Source organism: Mytilus edulis, chromosome 5, assembly GCF_963676685.1.
Source record: "Mytilus edulis chromosome 5, xbMytEdul2.2, whole genome shotgun sequence".
NCBI classification, from domain to species: domain Eukaryota; kingdom Metazoa; phylum Mollusca; class Bivalvia; order Mytilida; family Mytilidae; genus Mytilus; species Mytilus edulis.
The window spans coordinates 10,239,218-10,261,941 of NC_092348.1; the positions used below are offsets into that span (position 1 = coordinate 10,239,218).

The following is a 22,724-nucleotide window of genomic DNA, read 5'->3' on the forward strand; positions in this document are numbered from 1 at the left end:
CTCCTGAAATTGATAAAAATTTAGAAAGGTACCATTCTCCCCCACAATATCATTTACATATAAAATCCCCTTACTATGCCAGTCTTTGAAAAAAACTGGTTTGTTATCAATTTGGAATAGGTTATTTATCCAAATTGGACTGGAAAGAAAATATTCCCAGTCGTGCAAATTCATTTCTTTTTCAATTACCATTTGCCAAGCACCCAGTACATCTTTCCAAAATTTATTCTTAATACTTTGCTGTAGTTGCTTTACATAGCTATTACCACAACTAAATAATCTATCTTTATCAACATATGACAAAAATATATTTCGCCATTTACAATCATTTCTACAAATTCTTCTAATCCAAGTACATTTCAAAGCATTTATAAAAGCATGTAAATTAATCATTTTTAAGCCTCCATCACAATAATCTTTTTGTATTACATCTTTTTTCACTCTATGAACTGGTGAGTTCCAAATAAACTTATACATCAGTTCATTTATCTGTTTAATAATATCTTCACTTGGATTAGGTAGTGACAATATTAAATGATTTAAAATCGGCAACATAAGTGTCTTTACAACAGTAATTCGACCAATAACAGTAATGTTACGTCTAGACCATTGTTTGACTAGTCTTTTTATTTTTACAATATTTTCATCATAATTGATTTTAACTAGTTTTTCTAAATCAACATCAAAATTAACACCCAATAATTTAAAGGATGTGCTTCCCCAAGTAAGATTTTGATTTGTACAAAGTGTCTCTGTGCTGTACTTTTTACTTCCAATCCAAATGACATGAGTTTTCGAAAAATTTATATTCAAACCAGAAATTTTAGCAAACCAATCTAGTTCCAATAATGACTCATTTAAAGATTCTTCACTACCATCTAAAAGTAGTGATGTATCATCAGCAAACTGCGAGAGTTTGTGTTCAACATCAAGAACTTTGATTCCATTTATATTTTTGTTATCTCTTATTTTTAACGCTAAAATTTCAGCACAAAGAATGAAAAGATAAGGCGATAATGGATCACCTTGCCTACAACCCCGTTCAACAGTGAAAAAGTCTGAAAGATTCCCTCCCTGAATGACTGCTAAATTAATGTTTTGATAGAGAACTTTCACCCAATTTATAATAGAATCGCCAAAATTAAAAAATTTCAATACATTTAAAAGAAATTCCCATGAAATGGAATCAAAGGCTTTTTCAAAATCTATCAGCAATAAAAGGCCTGGTATATCATTATCTTCAGTATATTCCATGATATCATAGATCAATCTTAGATTTTCCCCAATATATCTTCCACTCATAAAACCTGTCTGATCAGTATCAATAAGTTTAGTCAAAACTGTTCTAAATCTTCCTGCTATAACCCCAGAGCCAATTTTATATACAGTATTAAGCAAAGATATAGGGCGCCAGTTTTTTAAAAAAATGTCTAGGTTTGTTACCCTTTGGAAGACATGTAATTATCCCCTGTTTTTGAGTAACAGAAAGTTCCCCTTTATCATACCCTGCATTCAAGGATCTTACAACAAAAATTTTTAAGTCAGGCCAGAAAAATTTAAAAAATTCACTTGAAAAACCATCTGATCCAGGCGTTTTATTGCTTTTCATTCTTTTTAAAGTTTCACCAGCTTCCTGAACTGATATTTCACCTTCTAGTTTATCTTGTTCATCCAAAGATAACTTTCTAACATTTACATTTTGTAGACTATTTACAATATCTTTGAGTTTACAACATTCAACATCTCTGTTTTTGTACAAATTTTCATAAAATATTTTAACCTGTTTAAGTATTTCTTTTTGGTTAGTTACAATATCACCATTTTCTTTTTCAACCTTTGGAATAATCTTGCTGGTAAAATTCTTAGATTCAAGTCCACAAAAATAACTTGTGGGTTTTTCTCCCTCTTCTATCCACTGTATTCTAGATCGAACTATTTTACCATGCATTTTTTCCTTTCTGAATTTTTCTAGTTCATTTTTTTTGTCTTCCAATTGCTGTATAGAACCTGAGTTTACATTTTCTTCTAAAATATTAATGTCATCTTTGAAAGTTTTTTCCCTTCTCTCTCTTTCCTTCTTTTTGAAGCTAGAGTATGAGATAGTTTTGCCCCTCACCTCCATTAATAGAGTTTCCAAAAACAACTGACTATTAATTGTAAAATGAAGATCATTATTATTCACTTCATTAATATTGTCAAAATTATATACCAAGGCTGCATACTGTTTTTTTACATCCAAAATTTTTTCCTTCATAACATTAACATAGTCAGCATCATACAACAAAGAATTATTGAACTTCCATAAACCTTTCCCCCTAATGAATGGATTCAATTCAAGTTCTAGAATAATTCTAGAATGATCCGATCGGTAACTGGGTTCTACACAGCAATTTTTCAAAAACGACAAAATGTTTTCAGAAAATAAGAAAAAATCAAGCCTAGCTTGTTTGAAAGGTGATTTTTTTCTCCAAGTGTATCTACACAGGTCAGGAAAAAGTTCCCTATAGGGGTCAACTAGAGATCTATCGTCAATCAATTCTAATAGTTTGTCTCTAGCATTAGGATTATTTATGTGTAAATAATTATAACAATCTAAATTTGGATTTAACACAAGATTAAAATCTCCACAGATAATAAAACACTCATTTTCAAAATCATCAATAATTGACATAATATGCTCATAAAAAAATGGACTGTCAGTATTTGGGCCATATATAGTTATGAGAGTAAAACGAACTTTATCTACAACCAAATCCAAAGCTAAGTAGTTTCCATCAATGTCCCTTTTTTCTTTAAGGACTTTCCACCCAAAATTATTTTTAAACATAATAGCTACACCTCTTGAATTTGAAGAAAAGGATGAAAAGTAGCATTCATATCCCCATAACGTTCTTATACTATTTTCTTTATCCACTGTGAAATGAGTGTCTTGAAGACAATAAATGTTATGGTTTCCAGATTTTAGAAAACTAAATACATCCCTCCTTTTAGATAAATCACCCAGACCCTGACAGTTAACAGACAGTATCTTTAAAGAGCCCATAATGGTTTGAAATATGTGTACATCATCATTTCATATAGGCATGCATTTTTACATATGATCATCCATATTATACATTCACATGAGACACAAAGACATATACGCAAAGATTTGCTCAAAACATCTAGATATGGTGGTATAAAAATTCTCAACATACATGTATTACCAAGCCTCGTACATAGACCAACAGTGTAATTCAATACTTTACAGACATTCAATTCATAGAAAAAAATAAAATTAACAGACAAAAAAAGTGTTAAAAAAAATAAATATTTCAATATGTTTTGCCACATTGTAGTTGGGATTTGTCAGTTTATGCAGTTTGCCTTATATGATACCAACAAAATAATAGTTCAACAAAAATTAAGATTATCTGTACAAAAAAAAAAATAACATCAATATGTATTGTAGAAAGAAAATCAATACTATACATGATCTATAGTTAAAAGAGACATAACTCTGATTTTTTTATACAAAGAAAGGGAGATAAGCACAAATATTAAGTCAAATATCAACAATGAACTATAGAATTCTCAAAACTGTCCGTGAGGTCTAAGTTCTTATAAAGTAACATCTATTTCCCTTGCTGTACTCTGTAATGAATGTCATCATATAGTCCAAATTTCCGCTGAAGTCCTGCAGGTGTTCTACCATAAATTCCACAATTAAAGTACCAGACAGACTCAAACTCGTCAGTTTTTCTAAGTCTCTCAATTAAACTCATGTTTCTTTGAGTAACGTCATCCACAAATCTAATTTTACTAGTCAATTCTTTCCTACATCTCATAATTTGGCGCTTAACATCACTACTGAATAGCTTGACAATAACTGGATAGGGCCCAGCCTTTTGGGATGGTATACGATGGATTGCAACCACATCTCTGTCTTCTAATTGGACATTTAGTTCTTTTTTCACAGTTTCCATAAAGTCCTTTCTAAGATCTTGTTTATCCTTTCTTGGAAAATTTATTATTTTAATGTTATTTTTTCTCGAGTACTGCTCGTTATAATTGCTGCTTATATCAGCCTGTCTTGAAAGTCGACTTGTTTCGTTTAAGTCTCTTCTAATTGTTGTATTGGAATACTGTATAGCTTGTATCTTATTTTTCAGGTCTTCATTTTCTATAGTAAAAGCATCAAATTTTTCCTGCATTTCATTTTTAACTTCTTCCACTTTTTCATCAATCTTCTTTTGTACAGTTATTTCAAATTCATTCATCAGCTTTTTGACAATTAAAGTAACCACTTGCTCAAGATCACTAGTTTTAATCAGATCTTTTGTTACTCTATCAAGGTCCTCTCTCCTTGTCACACCTTCAAGTTTGATTTTAATTTCATCAATATCCTTTTGAAAGTTCATTATGCCAGATAAGTCTAAACTATTGTTTGATTCGTTAGATACGTCTGAATGAGTTCGTTTACTAGGTGGTGGTTTATTCTTATCTACTTTTGCTGCAAGCAATGTCTGAACAGTATTCACAGGTTTAGTAGTAGGTCTTTTGTTTGTTGATTTTAAACCAGCTAAATTTTGCCCTGAAGACATACTGTACATATATTGTCACCTCTAATAGTAGAAATCAATAATCAAATATCAAAATAGATCCTTCTGGAAAAAATCTTTCACAAGTCACAAAATTATTCCTGTTGAAAATATTCCACAAAAATTATATCATTCTAATCTCCATTGAATTAGCTATCACATAGTACTAAATTCACAGACAGTGTCTTCCTAAATTTGTCATAAAGCTGCAAAAACTGGGAGCTAACTTTCTAAGGTGTTAACTGCTCGGCAGCCATATTGATATCCCAGATTGAGAATATTACCAGTATAAAGTAAACACAGTTGGATAGCAGTAAATATAACTTCACAGAGAGACTCAAGCTAAGGGAGATTTAGCAATACAAAGTTTTAGTACATCATGTACATATATTCCTTACCTCTAAGGAATAGAAGAAATTCAAATATTGAAAAAACACTGCACAACCCTATGTTCAAATACTGTTGTGACATTTTTAAAAACAAGTGCATGTGAACTTTACATTTTTCATGTATTTAATGAGGAGGGGGTTCGACCTTTATCAGGACTCTGAGATCGGGTGTTTTTAAGCTCGGGATTTCAGGGGTTCATCCTTTCGGGATCAGGGAATTCTTTTTTCTAATTTCATAATGTTGGGATTTTAATTTCTTTAAATATGGGCCCTTGGGATTTCATGTGTTTAAGCCCAGGATTTCGGGATCAGGACACCTCCCCTTTATCATTAGAAGTCATTTCAGTAAAGAATATGCCAAACAAACTTCTTTCTTTACTGAAGAGGGGGTCATCCCAAAGCAAATAAGACTATTTAGTTAATGGTTGGGAATAAAAGAGTTTTTATTTAAATACCTCTTTAAATTTATGGTATGAGATGGTTGGGCATGCCTCGATCCCTTCCAATCAGGGTTGAAGGATAAAACAAAAGTTATGTTATAGACATGAAAATCTCTAAAAAATATACTGGTAAAGCAATCTGATCTAATTTTTTGCACTAACTTCCATGGTATGTAACTTGAATACATCCATGGAAGTAAATATTTCATATATCTCAAAATGTTTATGGATAGGATGTGACACAATTGTTGTCTTTAGTGCATCTTTCTTTTTTTTTTTTTATCTCAAAAGAAGTTATAAATTCTGAAAATTTGAGAAATAATAAACAAGCTCTATTAAGGGTTTTAATTGTATGAATGCAAGATTTTATACATCAAAAATTCAATTTAAGATGTTGATTTTCAAGTGCACAATTGTGATCGTGAAAAAACCTCTAAAACACAATTTTGTCTACACGAAAAAAATAAGATTGTTCCCGATTTTGAACTGTTTCCAAAGGAAGACAATCTTGTTCAGCCAATCAAATTCTATGTTTCCCATGATCAAATTAATCAGCCAATCAAAAACGTTTTCTCTCAAGATTATTCTAACATGCTAGATTTTGAACTTGTGTTGTATTCCTCTGTTTTTTAGTCAGCATTGTAAAATCGTGAACATGGCAAATGATTTTTCACCTGCAATGAGGTTCTTACACAGAATAAGAATAAAAGCATGACTGATTGACAAACTTCAATGATGCAGTACTACCATAAATATAATAAATAGTAGTTTATTCACTTAAATGTATTGACATTACACTTGCTGTAACATATGCTATTTATGTATTCAATTAAATTACCAAATCATTTAAAGTACAATTTACTATTCTTTATATTTCACATGGACAAAACAAAACCCCCGACATGAGGGATCCCTTAAATGATCGAGGGACTGCCCTTAGTCAAGGGGTCCTTTTACTCTTGTAAAAAATGAAATAGAAAAATGTAGATGTTTTGACTTACCAGGTACATGACTTAAAAATAGGAAAATTCTTACATTATATTTGGAACAACTTTACTAAATGAAGGGTCCAATTATTTTGAATATTAAAGAAGATATAAGGCCAAGAACATATAAAAATTCTTGGACATGTTTTGGTCATAAATATATAATACCATATATGGACCATAATTTGGTATTCGGCCTTTGGTTTCTTTTTGTATCCTTTTTTATAAGTTCTAAAACTTTAACTTTTATTCTGTGGGTTGTGTTGGTGTTAGAATAGTATTAATGGCACAATTGAGTTTTTCAAGAAAAAATTAATACATTTTGATTCACCGTTTACGTGACAGGAAACCAAACAGGAAACCAATCTTTATTTTCTTTATTTTGCACAATATATTTCAAAAGACATAAATGAACACCATTACTAGTGTTACTTGCTTCATGCTAATATTTAAAATCTATTTTCAATGATAAATTAAAGTTTTTTTTAAACGCGACAGGAAACCATAAGAAACCGAAAGCATTTTTTTAGTTTTATTTTATTGCAAAATATGCTCAAAATAATCTGAACAGTATACTTTTTCTTAAAATCCATCTTAAATGTAACAGTATTATAAAACTCCTAAATATGTGCTTGTTTTGAAAACAATTAGTACAATTTATTCAGAAATTTCCATATTTTCTTCATTGATACAGGATACCATAATCGTTGTATCTTGATGTTTCAGCCAAAAAAATGTATTTATATTTGGTTTTGAAATTCCAGTTATATACAATTTATTCCAAATCATTGGCAATGTATAACGTAAAATTCTTTAAATCCAGTAAAGAAAAAAACTTTTAACTTGTAATTAAAATCTTTAAAATAGGCACCATGTGATATTTGTGACCTGTACACCATCTACATGGTTTCCACATTTTAACCTACTTTAGTGGGCTAAAATCAATAAAGTACTTCCTTTCAAGTCATGCATGGTGAAAGTTTACTTCTCTTTTGACAAGTTTATTGCGTTTCTGAAAAGTGTTTGCAGAACATGAATAAAAAAAAATAATTAAAAATTGTTGCAAAGATACCAACTTTGTACATTCCAAGTGTAACGGTATATTAACATGTATTTTTTATTAAATTATCTTTATTCACCTAAAATATCCAGTAATATTTACTGCTGAAGCAAACTCAATCCAACGAGCATCGGCACAATGATAAGAGATGTAATGTCGATTGAATTTTCCAAGGACCCTTTACATCGTTATGTGGAAACTAAGTGTGTTATAACATCTGTCAAATCTGAAATCGATTTTGTCAAGTCATTGGGCATTTATTTTCACACAAGAGCGTATGTAACATTATGCTCATAGGAAAAATAATAGGCCCCCGGCGCAATCTCTTTAAAAAATGTATTTTCCTTTTTTAAACAAGACGAAACAAGTCTACAGATTATGTTTGCTAACATCCCGTTGGAAACAAAAACAATGTTTAGACCTAGTATTTCATATATCCGGCTGTAAGGGCGTGATCACATGTTAGTCACATGTTTCACGTATGACCGGAAATGATTAGAACTTAACGACAAAAACAATTTTAATAAAAAAAAAGGAAATAACTGGACTTCTGATTTGTGTGAAATGTAACGCATAACGATAACGTCATTTTCTAACTTAATTATTACGAAGAACAAAACTAGAATGTAAATCATCTCTGATTTACCTGTTTGAACATCTCGCGAGAGTTCATATTTGCATATTGTTATAAAGAATTCTATTATAACAAAGCAGATTACATCATCTAAAATTTGCGTTACGAAATGGGAAACCAAAGTAACGCTAGTGTTCTTACACCTGCTACAGAAATACTTATAGTTCTCGGCATTTTCTTCTGACTATTCTTATTGGTCGATGTTCTTTATTATTTGAAAGCAAAAGTTACGAATTTGCCGGTGACGATTATCTATAAATCAGTCAGCGTTATGCAATTTGGAAGCGAAAAGTAACGCGAGAAACAACACAAAAATACGGTCGTATAATCTTTGAAATTTGTTAATTTCAATTTTTTTTCTAGGGAAGAGTAGCATACACTTGTATGTTGATAAAAATAAAGACATCTTTAGATGTATTTACAACTTTTCTTACAGTAATACACATTTTTATCACTTTTCTATCGTTATAGGAAACGAGCCCAATAGCAAATTATGGTCCATATATACATTTGTAGATCATAAAATGTATAGTTCTTTAGTAAAAGTTTCTTCAAATAATATGAATATGTGCTCATTTGTACTTAAAAAAATGTTTTCAATGTCTTTACATTGAGGGTTTCTAACCCCTAGGTGTTGTTCCCAACCTGATATTGAGGCTTGTATAGGGTATATTGGGATACGGGATATTTGCCATTTTAATTTTAGGGATATGGGATATTTGTCCTAAAAGTAAATGGGATATGGGATATTGATGCATTTATAAGGATATTGAATTTTTAACATGATGAAAAAAAAATAAGTGGAATTTAAAAGTTAAGTACAGAAATATTTACATCTCACTTGATAGAATTGCCCAAAAAAGTTTAATATTAAAGGTCAATTTAGTGCTTTGTTGATTTTAATTGAGTTTATGGTCGTTTTATTTAAAAGTCAATCCAAACCCAAGCGAAAAGCATTGATCTATTTTCGATATTTATATGCTCATATGTACTGATAATTTTTAAAGTAATTTTGTTTTGCTTTCCATACATGATACTTCGTTCCTTATTGTTAATTTTCCTTTTTTGGATAATGATGTTCTTTTGGCACTATCTTACGGTGTTTCTGATATCACAACTCCTCCGCTATGCCCGTGTCTGTTGTAACATTTTGGATTTTAATTAACGAAAAAATCTATGTATTACTGGTAAATTATTAAGTCAGGGATTTCGTTACCAAAAATCACTTAAAATCTTTACTAAATTTTAGATTTGGTTTTGAAGTTTAGTTCTACCTGTAGAAAACTTATTTCAAACGGAATAGCACATCCTCATTTTTACTGAGATGTTGTTTACCGTGCCATTGGATGCTGGATGTGTAATGACAGATAATTTAGTCTCAGATGCATTACTTTTTATTAGTTGTAATTGGCTTTGAACTAGCTGTCAGTAACTGCGAGTACTCTCAGATCTGTACTTAGTGTCTTTTTGTTGATGGGATGTACAAGTACTCGGTCTCTGTTTTTGTTAGATGTATTTCTATTTGTATCCATCTGATGAGTTAAGCCTTTTTCAACTGATTTGTATAGTTCGTTCTTATGTTGTTACACCACTGTCCCAGGTTAAGGGGAGGGTTGGGATCTCGCTAACATGTTTAACATCGCCACATTCTGTATGTATGTGCCTGTCCAAAGTCAGGAGTCTTTAATTCAGTGGTTGTCGTTTGTTGCTGTGTTACATATTTGTTTTTTGTTAATTTTTTTATACATACATTAGGCCGTTAGTTTTCTTGTTTGAATTGTTCTACATTTGTCATTTCAGGACTTTTTATAGCTAACTATGCGGTATGAGCTTTGCTCATTGTTGAAGGTTCAGGACTTTTTATAGCTAACTATGCGGTATGAGCTTTGCTCATTGTTGAAGGTCGTACGGTGACCTATAGTTGTTAATTTCTGTGTCACATGGTCTCTTGTGAAGAGTTGTCTTATTGACAATCATACCACATATTTTTTTATATTATATGCTCATATGCATTCATAATTTTCTTGAAATAATCATAGATTTTTGTTAGATGTATCCATCTGATGAGTTAAGCCTTATTGTTGTCAATGTTTCTATTTGTTTTGATGCTTTATATGATTACAGGATATTTTCTAGTGTTTTATCTCTTATTTTTTACCTGGCGAGGATCTTCAGAGGTCTCCACGTTTCACAGATTGCTCTGATGTGCAACGGCTGTTTTGCCAGACAAGCTGGGGCCGAGGGACGTCAGAGCACGTCCCATATCAAAAAGTAGATATTTCGCGGTATAATTCATGTTAATAATGAATAATTACTAAATAATCAATGTAAATTAATATATTTTCTTTCTATTATTGGTGCTGTGAAGAAGGAAATTAAAAAAAAGTAACAAAAATATTGGGATCTATGTAATTCATAAAGTTCAAGATCACAGAGTCAAATGTTGTGTTATTTCTTTGCAAAACAACGGCTGTGCAAATTTTGCCTGCTGTACAAATATTGCATCAGTTAAGTGTAATGTAGGTACATTAGCAGAAAGCTTTCTTGTGTTAAATTTTGAGTTATTGAACTTGCATGCTAAATATCCACTTTTTGATATGGACGTGCTCTGACGACCCACAGTCTCAGCTTGTCTGGCAAAACAGCCGTTGGATGTCAGAGCAATCTCGGACAAGAGACAGGGTTGAGTCCTTCTGTTCTTTCCAACATAGGTTAACGTGTAGGATGAAGTGTCTTATCAATGAAAGAAGAATGCTATCAAAATGTAATTTTACAGTCATATGCATCACGGTTTGAACAATTAAAAAAAAGTCTGAAATTAGACCCCTTACACTAAATTTATCGTTTAAGATCACATAAAAAGAGATTGTTATACAAGGCTCTAAGATGGAACACTTCATCTTTTGGACACATATCTTCTTATTTCACACTGGAAGTATGCACTTTAAATTTTCTTTAACCCAGTTTGTTTTCCCAGTCAAAATTGTTGAAGTTGTGATGATGAGGAAAAAACAGTGCTTGGGAATGAATGTATAATGAATTTTTGGGATATTTCAAAATAGTTTTAGCGATGTGGGATATTTGTAAAAAATATTTATTGGGATATTAGGGGTAAATATTATAGGGATACGGGATATTGAGATAAAAACTTAATGGGATATGGGATATTGATACCCCCCTTAACAAGCCTCGATATTTAAGGTCCTTCTTTGTGCATAATTTTAAATTGGAAAATTAAAGTCAACAGTTATTTAATATCCTTACACATGAAAACAATTCCAGTCTGGTCTTACAGCTACAACCTTTGAAGTTGTTGTCGCGCACTAAAAACCCCATGGGCACTTTCAAAAGTTGGCAGGTATGCCATAAGAAAAGCTGAAGTGGTAATTTTGGACTTAAAAAAATGCTGCACTATGTATAAAGTGATGCTTTTCTTTCATGCAACATTCGATATTTCTAAAACATAGTTTTTTCGCAGAGATAATAATAAAGATGAACAGCACATACAAATGAGAACTTTTGTTGGGACTTTCCAGTTTAGGGAAAAGAAACGTATAACTTGTGTGTAAACTGATAAAGATCGACGTATCGGTGTTATCCGAGACAGACGAGGTTGTGAGTTCGAATCCCGCTCGTGAGGTCGAGTCTTTAAAATTAACATGAAAATCCCTAATGACAAATTCACCGACAGAGAAAAGAAAATCGGAATATATATAGACTAGATCAATTGTTTACTCCCGTAATGGCATTAACCATGTGTAGATTCTTAAAAACTCTAAAAGAACGTTCCGGATAATTATAAATGTCTTTTTTCTGAAATTTATCCCATCAAAACTTTTAATTTCAAAACATTCCCCATGTGAAATTGAAAAAAAATTGTCTTATAGAAATAAACCCAATGCTTTTCAACATGAAAATGGTAGCATACGCTTTGAATTTATTACTTTGTGGTACCATAAGACCCATACGGCATGTTTCATTAATATTGAACAAAGGTTATGCCATGCACGGGAAGGGGGGGGGGGGGGGGGGAGGGTAACTTGGATATTTTTTTGGTAAGGGTGTGCCATTTTTGCCTCAAAAAAACGTACCCATTTTAATATAAGATTCACTGAAATTCAGTACCTATAGTTATATAAATATTTAAGAAAGAATGACCTATACTTATATACAATATTTAAAATATGACCCATGCTTAAATAAGCACTAACTCATCATCACTAATAATTCATAAATATACCAGTTAAAAATCCATGCCATGCTACACAGAGGAACAATTAAGTGATCAGTATGATGGATCGAGTTTCTTATCGACAACATATTTGTTGATTTTGAAGATAGACTTTTTCAACAATTAAATTGTCGACATTCCTAGGGGAACGAACTGTGCGCCTCTCCTTGCCGACTTCTGATTATTTTATATGAATCGGAGTTCCTTCAAACACTTAAAACAAAAAAGATTAAAGAAGCCAGGTTATTTAATTTCACTTTCAGATATATTGATGATGTACTTTCCATCAAGAATCCGAACTTTTCTGATTGGGTTCCATTAGTATATCCCCTAGAACTAGAAATTAAGAAAACAACAGACACGGCCTCCTCGGCCTCATTTAAGACTTATACCTCGAATTTGACATATACAGTCATCTCAGTACCAGAATCTATGACAAACGAGACGGTTTTAATTTTAAAATTACAGTCAAACATGCTTAAGAGACCATCTGTTTTAGGCAAACACCTGTGTTAAAAGACCAGCAATTTAAGATCCCTTTAGTACATTTAATATAAATTGAACCTATATTTAAAAAAGACAACCTGTCTTAAGATACAATTTTTACCACCCCCCCTCCCCTAGGTTAGTGGTCTCTTAAAACAGGTTTGAAATCCCCCACCTTAGAAGCAACATACCAACTTCACCTGCATATGGGATATTCATTTCCCAACTAATTCGGTATTCAAGAGCTTGCAGCTCCTACTCAGACTTTGTCAAACGTTTACAGTGTCTGAGCAGAAAGTTGATGATACAGGCCATATTGTGAACACGATGTCGCGTCGTGTTAACATTGCTTATATCGTGATGTCGACAATATTGCTTTTTCTCTGTGCTCTGGACATTACTGGAATATATCGAAACTAATGGTCCACCATCAGCAGTCCCATTTCATACATAGAGGAAAACAAAACTGTCACAATGATTTCCATGCTCAACGACGCGTGTTTTCCCCTGTCATCGAAATACTTAAGTTATGGAAACCAAAAGCTATATGAGGTATACGTAGTACTACAAAGCTTATCTATTTTCAGTACATAGTATCACGATCTTATATAAGTTAGGGGACTCACATTTGATAGTCTGGTGGTTGTAGGCAGGATTTGTTTTACAAGAACATCTTTTTTTCAACCATTGCGAAACAAGATATTTTCGGGACAATGTTGCATACTTTTTTTTAATTTTTTTTTCATTTCCCATACAGAACAGCCTACCCCGTCATTATGTGGATCATTATATCTAGTTTCACTTTTATTTGCTTTTGAAAAAATAGTATAATTTGTTTTTGTGAGATCCCCTTTCAGGTATTTTTTTTCACAACCCAAGCCCTTTCCCCCTCTCATACACTCATGCAATCTCTAATATTCATCTACCTTGTTATTTGGAAATTTATCATTCTAGTCATGCTAGTACCATATATAGTACTTTTGGTAAAAACCTTGTAACGGCGAAGTCTTCCTTCTATTTATTTTATTCTTTATCAAATGAAATAAACTCATCATAGATACCAGGATTAAAATTTTATATTTACGCCAGACGCGCGTTTCGTCTATAAAAGACCCATCAGTGACGCTCGAATAAAAAATGTTTAAAAGGCCAAATAAAGTACAAAGTTGAAGAGCATTGAAGACAAAAAATTCCTAAAAGTTTTGCCAAATACAGCTAAGGTAATCTATTCCTGAGGTAGAACAGTCTTAGTATTTCAAAAATTCAAAGTGTTGTTAACAGTTAATTTATTATTATGAACATATCAATGATAAATCAAGTCAACACACAAGTGCTAACTACTGGGCTTGTGATACCCTAGGAGAAATAAATCTCCACCAGCAGTGGCAACGACCCAGTGGTTGTAAATAAACTCATCATAGAAACCAGGATTAAAATTTAGACGCGCGTTTCGTCTACAAAAGACTCATCAGTGACGCTCGAATAAAAAAATGTATAAAAGGCCAAATAAAGTACGAAGTTGAAGAGCATTGAATACCAAAAATTCCTAAAAGTTTTGCCAAATACAGCTAAGGTAATCTATTCCTGAGGTAGAAAATCCTTAGTATTTCAAAAATTCAAAGTTTTGTTTACAGTTTATTTATTATTATGAACATATCAATGATAACTCAACTCAACACACAAGTGCTGACTACTTGGTTGGTGATACCCTAGCGGAAATAAATCTCAACCAGCAGTGGCATCGACCCAGTGGTTGTAAATAAACTCATCATAAATACCAGGATTAAAATTTTATATTCACGTCAGACGCGCGTTTGGCTACAAAAGACTCATCAGTGACGCTCGAAGATAAAAATGTTTAAAAGGCCAAATAAACTACGAAGTTGAAGAGCATTGAAGACCAAAAATTCTTAAATTTTTTGCCAAATACAGCTAAGGTAATCTATTCCTGAGGTAGAAAAGCCATAGTTTTTCAAAAGTAACATGTATATTTACTTACCGACCGTAATGTCCTTCGATTATAAAACTGGCATTGAAGTTTCCTGTAATAAACATATACTCATAGTTAGTAGATGGATATAATAAGACGTGATATTAGTGCCAGTGTTTATATTTGCATATTTGAAAGCCAAGACTGTATTGGAAACAGTTGAATAGCTATATGACGAAGAGGAAAAAAGAATAACAACAAAATATATCTTAGGTCAACTTTGTGTGAGGTCGTTAAACCGTTTCGAATCTCTGGGAAATAAACACTCACCTACAAATGTTCCTTTCATTAAACATTTTATGTAACCATAGTTACTGTATCCTCCGTTGTTTAACTCGAATCCGTAGCTAGAAAAATATGTAAAATACAAAAATATATTATCATTTCTAATCGTTAATATTCAACCAATTAGAAAATTTGAAATTGGAGCATTACTCCCGATCTGTAGTTTCAGTAGACACTGTGATAAAATGCACTCAAAATCCTTAACAGATTTTATACTTTTTATTTGAATTATCTTGTTTGAATTATTCTTCTTAAAAGAATCATGATTTAAAAATATACAAATTGCTTTAGAAATTAAACAAGAGGTTATGAACAATAAGTAAAATAACAAAGCGATCTACAAGAATTAAAAAAAAAACAATGATTTTCCCCGTTTTTGTTAAGAACTTTATACTCTATACACACATACTAGTATATATATATATACAAGTCTAAATTGAAAACAACGTTCAAACCTGTGATTGCGTTGGATAAAAAACGCAATTTTTATACGTGTGCATGTATAACAAATTTCGGTGTAGAGGGGTCTAAATAGAGCAGAAACAACATTTCACTTACAATGTATCATTTTCTGCCTTCAATTCACAAAGCTGTCCTGCAGCATACACCCTGTAATAAGAATTCAACATATTAAACCTAACATATATAGAAGATGTGATAGTAACGTCAATAATATGTTGCATTCAAACAGCACGACTTTTACAGATGAATCATATTCCAGAACCTTACATTTTATGCAGTTACTTTTTTATTTTGATTGTCACCTTAAGTTCTCTTTTATGTATATGTATAATATTTATGTATTAATAGTTTTTCATATTGCAACAAATTTAATCGTCAGTTCGATTTTTATTTAAAAAAATGTCTCATATTATTTAATTTCAAAATTGATAAATTTTACTGAGGGTCTACGGATTTTGTTTTATATCATATAAGAAATATTACCTTAACATACGTTCTGTAACTCCATTTTTTATTTCTTCTGGGAAGACATTGCTTCCGTAAACACCGGTAAATATTTTACCATTTAGGTGAAGAATCCCCCCTAAAATGAATAATTTATTCACGAATCAAACAAAAGACAAACAATCTTTCACAATTTAGGTATTGCCTCGGAAACTTCAAATGCCGTAGATGTAGTTAATTAGAGAGACTGGAGTATTTTTGTATGTGGTTTATAATGAATTTGCATTTAACTTTTCAGAAATTCCAAAAATTTGATTTTTTTGTTCATCCTCATTTACATGATTTACAAAATAGGACTAATTCTGTAATACGAATGTCAGTAAACATTATTTGAACTACAGGCGCGGATCCAGCAATTTTTAAAACGAGTGGGGTTCCAACACATACAAGTCATATAAATGGGAGTTTCAAATCATGTGTCCTTATAAATAAGCATTAGTTGCCAAACAAAAGGGGTGATTCCAACTATTGGAACCACGCAAAAATGATAATCCATATTCAATGCTGGTATTCTTTTTTGTTTGTATATGATGAATGCCACATATATTTAATAATTATTGTTTGGTACTTCAGAAAACAGCTTACCCGAAGCTGTTCACGAAAACTGTGGCACACATCGTATAGTATTCAATAATATGTCTATTTTGAGGCTTGTAGGTTTATTTGAACATGCATATTACCTGGAAGTCCAGATTGGGACTGTGGTTCTAGGCTAGTGATTGTAGGCGTGTACCACATACTTGGCTAAAATTAAGTACACACATTGTAAATAAGTAACGAAATATGAAGCAATGACTAATATACAGTTTATTCTTCGTGTTAACCAACACATTTGTTTTAATAACAGTCACAAGGACTAAAATTCATATTCATGTTCTTTTAAACACAATTAAATATACTAAAAATACAACATGACACAAAGAAAAACAAAAAATAACACGGCCAAAATATAGAAGACGAAACTATAAATTCAGAAGAAGGTAATTCCAGTATAGTAACAAAAATACAAACGAAGAAGCGAAACTACGAATAAGACGAATATATTAGAACTACGAAGAAAACTAAGACAAGGAACAAATAAAGGATTTATTTACACAAAATTATCTAGTTTCAAAGCATTTATTTTGTGATTTGCTTCGGGCATTCTGTTTAGAATTTTCCTCGTAGTTCTGTATTTTTGTTATTTTATTCTCCAGCAGTAATTCAAAGGGAATACAAATTCATAAATCACTTATATACGGTACTAAGTTTACTTTACCAGATGTCCATTTCAACAGAAAAGTAACTTCATTTAAGTTTTATGATGTTTTAGGTTTGAATTTCATCGTGCTCTTCGTCAAGTGAGATTTTAGGAGTACAATTTGTTTTGATTTTTTTAGCATATGAATTAATACAGTGTTTATTAACCGTTATGTGTAGTAGAGCGAACTAAAATACTTACTGTGAAAGCACATCTGTCATCAGTTGAGTATCTACAGTGTCGATTTGTCAGAACAGCCTCGCCATCCACAGAAACTCTAATATAATAAGTGTCTCCAACCATGTTTCTATTAAAAATGATTTTTAGGTTAGCGTTAAAACTTTTTACACTTGATCCGGTTTTTTTTACAACCCTAACTATATATCTCGTTTGATGTTTTATTTAGAGTAATTTACTCTACCTCCCACTTAGAGTTTATTTTAAAATGTGTAAAAGAGAGACAAAAGAACCTAAAGAAATATTCAAAATCTTAAACAGGAAAAACAAACTGACAGTGCTAATGCAAAATAATGAATAACGACCAAAACACAATGATCAATATTTTAAACACAACATAGAAAACTACAGCAACACAAACCTTCAAAACCGGGGGTGATTGTTCTTAAATTAAAGTTCCAACCTCAACAGGGAAAATATGACCTTACATTATTTTGTTTGTCCTGTTCAGCCCTATATGGTGTTTGATACATGACATACTTTGATCCGTTATTGTTTAAATCGTTATCATCTCTGGTATACAGTTGTTTTATTTGCAGGCATTCCATTTCTCTTATATTTCTTTTATATTGTATTGGACTTTTAAAATTAGGAACAAGATGAAGTTATCATAATTATTATGTATTTTCTCACAGAAATACTGTGATATCAATTTCAAATACAAAATGGATTCATGATACTACATAATGGGAATTTTTTTTTAAGAAATAGAAAGTCAGTTTTGAACCAAAAAAAAACAACTTTTAGATAATATTTGACAAAATGATGAATTCCTGTGCTTGTTTAAATACTTTTTGTGTTAAATAGAAAACTTGAATTTGTGTTGTTGACATTAACTTACTGTGGGGTATAACAGATGATTCTAGTTTCAGTTGTACCATCCTTCAGCACTGGGCAGTCATACTCCCTATACGATGATACTAGTTTAACCTGGTTACCGGCGTCATACTGGTTTACTGAAAACCCGCTACCTACTATCGTTAATCTGGTCTCTCCATTTAAACTTCCATAATGTGGAGACACATAGCTTATATCGGCTTTAAAAGTAAATCAGATATAATTTAACATTCAATAAGTGTACACTTCTTTCTAAAATTTGATAACACAGAATACTACGTAAGAGAAGGGTACGCCATTTTGTCCCTGCTGGAGAGTTGTCTTATTGGCAATATAACCACATCTTCATGTTCTTATAGGTATTGTTTGAAAGAGATACCTACCAAACAATGCGTTATTGTCCACTTTGAATCCATAAATATTCCAGCTGAGGCTCAACTTTGGGTGCGGGATTTTCGCGCTGTATTGAAGACCCATTGGTGGCCTTCAGCTATTATTTGCTCTTTGGTAGGTTTGTCGTCTCTTTGACATATTCCCCATTTCAATTCCCAATTTTGATTTCCATTGATATACACATGTATTTATCAATCTCATCATTGAAGATATTCAAACAAACGGCAGGAAGAAGAACCACACTGACAGTATTGTAATATTGAACTCACTTCTCGTCTCCATTCACCCTTTATTCTAGAGCTTGCGTTTCCTGTCATGTTAACCTTGATAGAGAGCAGCTAATTTATAACAATCTATTGCACTAGAGGGTTCGTAATGATGGTAAAGTTATCTAGTCATCTCTTCCACAGTTTTTACGGAGATTTGTTTGACCGTAAAGCAATGTGTCCTTTTTTGCTTGAAGATATGTTCACTTGTCTCAGTCTCAGATATTGACTAACAATGAGCAACACGACGATTGATTCTAATGAAACAGTGTAGGTTCCTGTGTATTGATTTTTTCAGAAGGGGGGGGGGGGGGAGTAAATTTAATTTTTTTTTTGTTGTTGTTCGGAAGGATGGTGACATGATTGACAACATTTAGATATATGTATTACAAGTGTTTCTTTGTTTCTTTTTTTGTTTTGTTATAATAATAATAAACGAAATGAGCTCTAGACAATAATAAAATAGCTGTAAGATTACGTATACATAACCCTTTTGTTTTTACAAGGATGTAGTTGTTATAACCTATTTATGATACGTGATTCGCTGTAAATAAATACTGTTCATTTAAACTGTGCCAAAACATTAAAATTATTAGTACACAATTAAGAAGAGATACAATAACATCTTAAATATCAAAATAAATACCAGCAAAACAGATACCATCATATTAAATATAATAGATTGTATAGCCAAAATAAATGAGCCCACATATGCAGGTATTATTTACAATACTGCGCACTGTTTATTGTTTATAAATCATTAATATTATTTTGGAGATAAAATTATGTAGTCTAATTAAATGATAGGTATTAAGACATATGTCGGTATTACATTTGATTGGCACTGTTTGAAGCTTCCTGTTTGATAAAAGTATTGATTGATTTACGTAAGAAAGAAGACAGGTTGACAATCACGTGTATTGGCTATGAACTTGTATCTTTCTAACAGGACAGCAGACTGAAGTCGGGTTCATACGATTTGCATTCGGTTAACAAGGAGGGCAAATTCGATTATGAATGTCTTGCAAAAATCAAATAACAGAAATCGCTGAAAAAAAAGTAAAATCACAAAAATACTGAACTTAGAGGAAAATCAATTCGGAAAGTCCATAATCACATGGCAAAAAGTTCCATAACGCAGAAGCCATCAAAAATATGAATCTTATTCGGTGATGTCACAAGGTGGGATTTGGGTAACAACAGTTTGAATATAACCGTGGTCATCTGATATCCCTTTACGGTCAGCCAACCCGATACTGATATCCCATTACGGTCAACCAACCCGATACTGATATTCCATTACGGTCAGCCAACCCGATACTGATATCCCATTAATGTCAGCAAACCCGATACTGATGTCACAAGACGGGATTGTGGTTACAACAATTGGAACATAACCGTGGTCAACTGATATTCCTTTACGGTTTATGATATCATTAAACACTGAAGTCTAAAATCGAGATCTTCAACATATTCAAAAGAAAAAACTATTATGTACATTAAATAAAAATTATGGCGTATGGAATGAGTTTCTGGAATACCATACACATTAATAATGCAAGAGTCTAAACAATCAAACGATTTAAAGTACCAAACAAAAAGAACATTCCAAATCTAAGCGATACATGTAGTTGTTAATGATCTGTATCTTTTTTTCTGTCAGTCGCCTACAATACCTATGAAACATCCAGCATTTGAGGGCCAGTCACAAGTTTTAATATGCCAGTTCAATTGTAATCCAGCGGAACAGGCTTTACCTACCTATGACACAACCAGCCTGTGAGGGCCAGTGACAAATATTAATACGCCAGTTCCAGTGTAATCCAGTGGGACAGGGCATTGTATTAATATATTACCTATGACATAACCAGCATTTGAGGGCCAGTCACAAGTATTAATACGCCAGTTTCAGTGTAATCCAGCGGGACAGGCTTTACCTACCTATGACACAACCAGCATTTGAGGGCCAGTCACAAACATTAATACGCCAGTTTCAGTGTAATCCAGCGGGACAGGGCATTGTATTAATATATTACCTATGACACAACCAGCATTTGCGGGCCAGTCACAAGTATTTATACGCCAGTTCCAGTGTAATCCAGCAGGGCAGGGCATTGTATGAGATATTCCATGTCCACATTGTATATAGGACGAACAATCGTTAGGATCTGGCAAATATCCGTCGATTATTGTACTGCAATCTGTAAAATATCATAAAAACTAAAAACACCCTAAAATGTTACAAATGTTCTGTCATTTTATAATTACTAGTAATTCGACTAATCTTTTCGTTTAATTTACTCTTATTGCTTGTATATTTTCACTTCCAAGTTAATTATGGTTTTGTTTAAAGAACTAAAAGAAAGGAATTCTATAATGTTGTTCTATTATCTATAACCAACTAAAATAAATAAAAACTGTCTTCATTATACATTAGGGTTGTCGAATTTAGTATATTTTTAACATACAAATACAATCTATTGATTGCACTATCCGAAATATTAGATCTACCCTCAAAAAGTTTAACGTTATATCAGTTATCAGAGGATTCAATTGATAAAATTTTATAAATACGCTAAACATCGGCAAATCATTGTTTCCTTAAGGTACTCGGTTATAGGTTATATATAAATAGGTATAACCACTCAGGATATTACATATTATACACGATATTGTCCTTTAATTATAAATAAAAACTCCAATGAAAACAAATTATAGGTTGAAGAGCATTGCAACCCGAATGATTTTTTTTAATACGTCGTGTTAAATACGACTTAATTTATATCTGACTGTTATATGAAAATCTTTGCGTTTCAAATAATTCAACATTATATGCTCATTTTATATACAGAAAATGAAACTATCAATGATATTACATCCCAATACTAAGAAGTGCTGACTATTTGGACTAGTGGTACCCTTGATGACGAAACTTCCATCATCAGTGACATTGAGCCAATGGATGTGAAATCTCCATAGTTAGAAAATAAAGGCAACAGTAGTCTACGACCGGTGTTCAAAAGTCATATATCGATTGAGAGAAACCTCTCCAAAGATATCAGGCAGATAATTTGGTCTTCGGTGTGAGATTTTGGACTCACTGTTGTATATGATTCTAATTAGTTATTACAAAAACCAATAATGTTTTTCCTTTTCTTTTTATTGTTTTACCAAAAAACTTTTCTTACAAAACAGCTGTTACAATAATACTTGATTCCCCATTTACAATAAAAGTACCATACAAATTTAACTTTTTTAGCCTTTTTTGCTTTTTTGGATTCGAGCGTCTTTGATGAGTCTTTTGTAGACAAAACGCGCGTCTGGCGTATATACAAAATTTAATCCTGGTATCTATAATGAGTTTATTCAACTTCACAAAATTGCTTATCTGCATTTCATATTTAACAAATGTATAGTAACAATAAAACACATATGATCATGATAATTATTTTTCAAAGCTATTTGGGTAAACAAAAGTATTATCGTTACACTGATAACTAATCTTTTTTTTTTCCTTATGATTGTCAGGTTTGGTTTAAAATCAATCTTTTACTATCTTAGATATTGTATACGATAATCTTCGTTTTATAAGAATGAGGTTCCATTCTAGTTTCAAAGATTTCAAAGGGATAGAAAACAAACACTCAACTCTCAACAGGAGACTAAGATAACGTAGAAGGCAGCAACTATAAGCCACCGTACAA

General features: G+C 31.9%; 1 protein-coding gene across 1 annotated transcript in view; it reads right to left on the reverse strand.

Annotated features, from left to right (window-relative positions):
* The window catches only part of LOC139522932 (fibrocystin-L-like), a 101,980-nt gene that overhangs the window by 77,821 nt on the left and 1,435 nt on the right, over nucleotides 1–22,724 (reverse strand). Inside the window, exons 2-9 of the mRNA XM_071316580.1 lie at nucleotides 21,057–21,221; nucleotides 18,366–18,561; nucleotides 17,489–17,594; nucleotides 16,728–16,791; nucleotides 16,027–16,126; nucleotides 15,640–15,690; nucleotides 15,067–15,143; nucleotides 14,806–14,848 (exon numbers count right to left, since the gene is read on the reverse strand). Coding sequence (XP_071172681.1) covers nucleotides 14,806–14,848; nucleotides 15,067–15,143; nucleotides 15,640–15,690; nucleotides 16,027–16,126; nucleotides 16,728–16,791; nucleotides 17,489–17,594; nucleotides 18,366–18,561; nucleotides 21,057–21,221 — 802 coding nt within the window. The remainder of the gene's footprint in view (nucleotides 1–14,805; nucleotides 14,849–15,066; nucleotides 15,144–15,639; nucleotides 15,691–16,026; nucleotides 16,127–16,727; nucleotides 16,792–17,488; nucleotides 17,595–18,365; nucleotides 18,562–21,056; nucleotides 21,222–22,724) is intronic.